The 7,050-nt window shown below is 36.2% G+C and overlaps 2 protein-coding genes across 2 annotated transcripts; one reads left to right on the forward strand and one right to left on the reverse strand.

Annotated features, from left to right (window-relative positions):
* Positions 1 to 468: 468 nt before the first annotated feature.
* Positions 469 to 2,605, reverse strand: LOC142547123 (pectinesterase 4-like). Its single transcript, XM_075655229.1, has 2 exons — positions 1,464 to 2,605; positions 469 to 1,359 (listed from the first exon to the last, which is right to left on the reverse strand). Exons 1-2 carry the CDS (start codon positions 2,458 to 2,460, stop codon positions 656 to 658), a joined length of 1,701 nt encoding a protein of 566 aa, XP_075511344.1. The 5' UTR covers positions 2,461 to 2,605; the 3' UTR covers positions 469 to 655.
* A 1,631-nt stretch (positions 2,606 to 4,236) lies between these two features.
* On the forward strand, positions 4,237 to 4,877 carry LOC142547130 (ubiquitin-ribosomal protein eS31 fusion protein-like). Its single transcript, XM_075655241.1, has one exon. The coding sequence runs from the start codon at positions 4,286 to 4,288 to the stop codon at positions 4,754 to 4,756; it is 471 nt and encodes a 156-aa protein (XP_075511356.1). The 5' UTR covers positions 4,237 to 4,285; the 3' UTR covers positions 4,757 to 4,877.
* The last annotated feature ends 2,173 nt before the right edge of the window (positions 4,878 to 7,050 follow it).

Consider the following 7,050-nt stretch of genomic DNA (forward strand, 5'->3'; position numbering starts at 1 on the left):
GCATAAAAAATAATATTTTTTCATTGATGACCCAAATAAGATATTCGTATCACAAATTACGACCCATGAGACCGTATCACACAAGTTTTTCTTTTATTAGAAAATAAATCTAATTTATATTTTTAGTTTTTAAATATCAAAATAAAATCATGATTTTAAATTTGGGTAATTTTAAATTATGATTTTTAAGTTAATTAACTGATAGGGTATGTTGTTTTATTAACATTATAGATTATGATTCATAATAACTAACCACCGTGCCAGACACAAATGTAGAAATAATTTAATATAATTTTATAAAACCATAGAATAATAAAATAAATTACTGGTTTTGGATGTTTTTGTATGAGAAGGAAGAGATGAAGAAAAATTGCACAAAAAGTTCGAATGCCATAATGAAAGTCTTCTTGACGGTATTCTTAATTCTCATCAATAACAAGAGCGTCTTTCGAATCAAAAATCATGCACTTCGAACTAATTGTTATTTTTACCACTACAAGATTAGATATATATATTTAAGAAATTATCAAATTAATTATATATGTTGTTACATCATGGAATTTTGAGAGAGAGAGAGAGGATTTTATGACAGATGTTATCCTAAGAACAATACAAAGCCAATGTTTCATAGATCCAATTTGACGTTGCTGGATCATTACAGGCCGAGTTGGTGAGGGATATGAGCCTGTTTTAGCCACTGTGCACCCTGAAGAAACGCGGCCACGGTGTACCTGGCAGCCTCCTGCGGGCTCAGGACCTTGAAATGCTTGAACAAATGGCTCCTTCTGGCGGTGTTAGAGCCAGGGCCTCGGTTCGCGAACTCGTAGTATTGGCAAGTGTTGTGAAAGAAGTAATTGGGGTCGGTTGTGCTCCAAGGCATCCATCCTTCGGGACGGATCAGGTCTCCCAGTTCACTCTGCATCACCACGGTCAAAGCTTGTGCCTTCCATGGACGGCCTAAGTATGTGGAGATTTGGAACCTGATGGGGAATAGTTCCTTCTCTGGAACAATCCTGCAGTTCTGGAGGACCAACCCGTTGCTACCTCTGGCAACCTCTTTCCCATCGGCGGTGACGGTGTTGAATTGATTGGCATTTGGTTTCCTCACCACTATCAAGCTGTTTTGGATCACAGCATCTCCCATTCCGAAGATGAAGTCAATCGTGCCAGAGATGACGCAGTCGCGGTAGAATTGACGGGAAGTGTGATAGTACAGGGTATCTTGGTATCCTTCGATGTGGCAGTCGAATATGGCTGACATGTCACCATTTATACGAAGAGCCACGGCCTGGTGCCCATCGGGACCAGCGGTGTTTCGGAACGTCATTCTTCGGGCAATGAATCCAGGTGCGTTGTTAGCTGAATATATACAGAGAGAAGAGAACATTAATAATTGTTGATAGATAACAAACAGGGAGTGCATTGATGCTCTCTGATGGAAAGTGCATGTGCTTTAAACTTACAGAATGTGGCAGTGTTCATTGTGCCTATCTTCATGATTCCGAAGTTTCTTTTCCCAGTGACAATGGTCTTTCCGGGGCCATCTCCATAGATGAAGATGTTGGGCTTGCTCTTATCAATAATAATGAATTCGTCATAGATACCAGCCTTCACGTAGATGATGAATCTGCCCTTAAAGTTCTTGGGGTATGCATTGATGGCACTAGCAATGGTCCTGAATTGTCCGCTGCCGTCTTTGGCAACAACTACGTTTGGCCTGATATGGCCGCCCCGTTGTGCTCTCAACAACCTACGGTCTGCCGTGCCAAACCAGCTTGGATAACTGTTCAATCCCATCAATCGACGAGCATTGGGCTTGAGATTGATCGGAAGATTGAAGGACTTCAAAACTTCGGAGAGCTCAGCAACTATGTTGATGGCATTGTCGGTGAGCTGAGTGGCGTTGATCATGCCATTCTCGATGGCTGATTTGTACTCGGGCTTCTCGATTTGGTCCTTGCATGTGGACTGGAGGGCGTAGACGGAGGTCATCCAGCTCCTTAGCTCGTCCGCACGATCCTGGAGGGTATGCATGTCATTATCCCCCACCATGGAATAAGACGCCTGTAGAGTGTCAATGGCCTGATCTAGCAACTCCTTGCAATCCTCGACGGCCATGTGGTTGTACGGGTCAGTTTCGTTGTTCACAACGGTTTTGCTAGTGACATCGAAGGATTTCTTGACTTCATCCAGAGTGGCCAGGATGGCTGCCATGATGTAGTCCTTCGGGGTGGCGGTCTCGTTCCTGGCGACGGGCTCCAGGGTGCGGGTGCAAGCATCCTTGTAACTCGTGGGAGCGCAGATGGATTCTACGGCCTTCATGGAGGCAGATGGCGCCTTCTCGATTTCATTGTTGGCTGAGTTTTGGCTGCTTCGCACCACCGCCACGACGCCGATGACCGCCCCCACAACTAGGATCAGGGATACCACTGAGATCCCTACTTTCTTCCCAGCCCCCATCTTTTTTTCCTTATTATCGATTCTATATCTATCTATCTATCAGTTTTTTCTTTTTCTCCTCGAATAACTATGTTTTTACGAAACTAACGAGCAAGCAAAGCGTAGCTTGCCCGATATATATATATATATATATATATATATAACCTGTATATAATCCCTTTATCGATGTCTTATTCTTCAGAAATCAAATTAATGAAACGATTGATGAAATATTCTCGACGAATTTTGGGGTTTTTATAGAGCAATGGGGAGTGGATAATTAGAGTGTGTGCAAATGTGTGAGTATTAACGTACGGTCTCAAAACAGGTCAAAATGGTTGTTAGAATTGATGGAATTAATTGGGACCTCGTCTATAATCCAAGGTAACGCACATTTTTTGCTCCAACACACGACTTAGAATTCTCATTGGTTTTCATTTATTCATTTCAATCCTCAGATTTCCAAATTCCATGCATGCAACATGTAGAGATTTTGTTTTGTTTTATGCATATATGGTAGACGATACTACCTGATTTGATATATATTATACATCGTTTATCATCTGATTATCCGAGCTAAACGATTAGTGTATATATATGTCTGTGTGTAGAGAATAATAGCAATCACTTTTAATTTGTTTATTACTCTTTATACTATGGAAACTTGTAATGTATATATGCATGCATGGTTCATGAAAACTTACGTAAATAGTGCACATAACATTTAATTAAGAATTTAATTTAATTTTTTTTCTCTTTAATATTCTTAAAAGAAAAAATGAGAGACTTGGTGCATGTTTGCTTCGTCTTGCTTGTGCACCTGGTATAATTATATTTACATTGAGAATAATTATGCGTTTGTTTTGTAGCGATGATTTGAAAAATTAATAAAGAAATGTTTGTTCAATACGATATAGTGATCAAATGGCTCGGGATCGAATTTAATTTGAAGAAAATATATATTTTTTAAAAAAAAAAGATTAGACCTTTTCTATATGTTTGAAATAATTCGCTGATTTGTTCTCGGTAATAAAAAGCAGAACATCAATGGAATATCCGAGTATCTTGATCGGAAAATCAACAACCCCGAAACTGAATCTACCTTTTCTTCGTTGTTTCGCTATTATGATTTTTTTTTATTTATGAAACACACAATTGTCATCCTTAAGTGGCATTGACAGACTCTTGAGCTAATCTTATAGTTTGAAAATCACGCTAGTCAGATAAAATATACCGGAAAAACCATATGTAATAGGATCGTCCGAGAAATTTGTTGATAAGGATAATCGAACTTCTGGCCACTGGTTAAACATTATCGACTTCATGATTGTTTTTTTCTGGTATGAATAGTTATTAATCGAAAACGAGTGCATTAAATTTTTTTAAAAGAAATTATTTTTGCAATTTTGAATTTCAGTTATTTATATTTTATTGGTTACAAGCATTAATCTGGATATAATATTATTATACAAATTTTTATTTTGACGACGTTGGCTAGTGAATAATAAAAACAACTTATTTATTCATTATTAATTTTCTAACTTCCAAAAATCATAATATATAATTCTTGTAGCTCCGATGGATAGGAATTTCATTTCTTGAAATCTACGTATGAATAAAAAATTGTGGATGTCTATATTTGAATATTTCCTTTTTTGTGAAAGATAAATATTTTTATGGTTAAAAAAAAGAAAAAAATTTAAGTGGGCTTTCCTTACCTTATTAGGCCCAGATTTGATTTCTTACTAAGCCCAACCATTTAGCAGAAGCCCTAGCCCCGTTGAAATAAAGCCGCCAAATCCTACCCAAATCCTCTGATTTCCATCGCCTCAGAACCGTAGGCAAGATGCAGATCTTCGTGAAAACCCTAACGGGGAAAACCATAACCCTCGAGGTGGAATCCTCGGACACCATCGACAACGTCAAGTCGAAGATCCAGGACAAGGAGGGCATTCCGCCGGACCAGCAACGCCTCATCTTCGCCGGGAAGCAGCTCGAGGACGGCCGCACACTTGCCGACTACAACATCCAGAAGGAGTCCACCCTCCACCTCGTCCTCCGCCTGCGTGGCGGTGCTAAGAAGCGTAAGAAGAAGACATACACCAAGCCGAAGAAGATCAAGCACAAGAAGAAGAAGGTCAAGCTCGCCGTTCTCCAGTTCTATAAGGTGGATGACTCGGGAAAGGTGCAGAGGCTGAGGAAGGAGTGCCCCAACGCAGAGTGCGGTGCCGGTACTTTTATGGCGAATCATTTTGACAGGCACTATTGTGGTAAGTGTGGACTCACTTACGTGTACAATAAGGCTGGCGGCGATTGAGAATCGTATGCTAGGAAGCGCTTGATTTCTATATCATTCGAATTTTTGTTGATGATACTATCCACAATATCGCTTTTCCATTGTTCTTAATCCAAAAGTGAGGTCTACTGTTGTTGTTTGATATACTTATGATTTTTTTTGGTTTTTTTGGCTTCCGTTTAATCATGCAACGATCTGGACTCGCATAGAACTCTATATTTAGGTGAAGGATTTCAGTTTTATCGAGTTTAGACTTGTATTCTTTTTAGCTCTGCTTGAATTTGTTTCTTTTGTTACAAGAATATGTCTACTTTGAATAGTTGTGCATTCATGGAATCGATTGTGGACCAATCGGCCATTGGATCCCACGTGAATTCATGTGGAATTTTTCCTGAGCGGTTGGCCTATGCTCCTCTCCACCTGATCGGCGGAGGTGAGGTGTTGCTGTGTTTTCTGTGCTGTCTCCTTGTTCATGTACTGGGACAGTGGCTCTTGTAATATTTGAGCACCACCCACTTCTTTTATCGGGTTAGTATCTAATTTGGTCCTGATTTCTGAGGAGTTCCCCTATTTGAGGAGGATCCCTATAATTATTTATCATGGGCCATATAAATCATCGCATGCTCATCCTGCATCTCTACTGTAATATTTGAAATTCAAGATAATTACAATTAAAATTACTCAAGACATTTATAGAATAGAAAATAAAATCCATTATTTCGAACCTTTTCATCTAAACTAAGACAATTTTGGGGCACAAAAAACAAGGATGAGATAGGGAAACTCCTAAAATATGTATCAAATTGGCAATTTCTGATTTAATAATTTCGGTGGGCACAATGGTCACCCTGAGAAAATTTTAGACTATATGTTTATTTTTTCATTGCATTCACCTTTTTAAACTTGCCTCAGGATAAAAATTTGTGGGAGACGTTTTCACGGGTCGTATTTTGTTAGACATATCTCTTATTTGGATCATCTATTGAAAAATATTATTTTTTATGTTAAGAGTATTACTTTCTGTTGTGAATATCTGTAGGGTTGATTCCTCTCACAGATAAAGATTCATGAGACCGTCTAAAAAAAAACCTAAACAATTTTCAGAATATATTGTCTATCAGTTTATATGCATATTTCCAATTAGCCATCTAGAAGTTTATAATATGGTTTCTTCACGTGATTTTTCGTTTATTACTTATACGAATGAAATTACATCACAAGATTACCTAAAATACAACTTTTCCTTGAATCCAATTCATTATTTAACTCTCCCTCGACCAAAAAAAAAAAACATTTATTTCACCAAGTTTTTATTCTATTTGTTTATTAAAGAAACTTGTACATTTTCGTTTCTATTGTCAAATTTAATCAAAATTCCGTACAGTGATATACGAAATTATATTATTTTTAAAAATATTTGAAAGAGCTTTGACCAAGCATTCATGACATTTGGAAAATAGAATTTTGGTATAAATATTTTCTGTAACAAAATTGTAGTGAATAATAACGAGCCGTTAAACAAGATTTTCCAAATTATTTATTAATTGTGATGTTACAACTTATTGGTACTTTAAATTTATTTATCGTATTATTTTATATAATGAAAACGTATTAAATTAAATATAATTTTAAACTATTATAAAATTGGTTGATCCATTACAAATTATATCTTAGAAAATAAGATAAATGGCCACAATTCACAATCCAATTAAATCTCAATTTCTATACTATCTATACTATTTTATTAAATCTGAGACACTTAGAGTAACTAACTTTGGTGTCATGATCTGTTTTAATAATTATATATATTAATAAAATGTTAAAATTTTATTGTAAGTTATATGTAGTTCAGCGGATAGAGTCATTGTTTTTTGGGATTTAGGTTAAAGGTTCAATTCTTGGTGAGGTCATTCTTTTAATTTTCAATTTATTTTTTAATTTATATATCAAAATTATAGTGTAGTCCCTCATTATTTCTTATAATTATATTTTGACCCTCATTTAAATATAAATCAAATGAATTGTAAAAAATATTATACAAGCACGCAATGTGTGCATCGGTGTACTAATATTAATAATTAAACGAAGGCTAAAGGTAACACATCGTGTCCCATGTGTGGTAGTTCCCTGAGGATATTCACATATCTTTTGGTATGGAAAACTCAGTAACTTTTTTATTCAAAAAAAATATTTTAAAGAATTTAATAGATACATGATAAATATCATATGTAACAATGAACTTTTTAAATAAATTTGTAGAGTAAGTAAAAAAATTGAAAGTATATACGACATTGTTCATTTAAATAATTTAGCTA

This window comes from Primulina tabacum, chromosome 1, assembly GCF_025594145.1.
Source record: "Primulina tabacum isolate GXHZ01 chromosome 1, ASM2559414v2, whole genome shotgun sequence".
Taxonomy (NCBI): Eukaryota; Viridiplantae; Streptophyta; class Magnoliopsida; order Lamiales; family Gesneriaceae; genus Primulina; species Primulina tabacum.

What these genes read in the sequence shown, in the direction of transcription:
- LOC142547123 (XM_075655229.1), bottom strand. Translation starts at nt 2,460, where the DNA reads ATGGGGGCTGGGAAGAAAGTAGGGATCTCAGTGGTATCCCTGATCCTA. An exon ending in AATGAACACTGCCACATTCT is followed by an intron (nt 1,360 to 1,463) that starts GTAAGTTTAAAG and finishes GTATATATTCAG; the next exon opens with CTAACAACGCACCTGGATTC.
- LOC142547130 (XM_075655241.1), top strand. Translation starts at nt 4,286, where the DNA reads ATGCAGATCTTCGTGAAAACCCTAACGGGGAAAACCATAACCCTCGAG.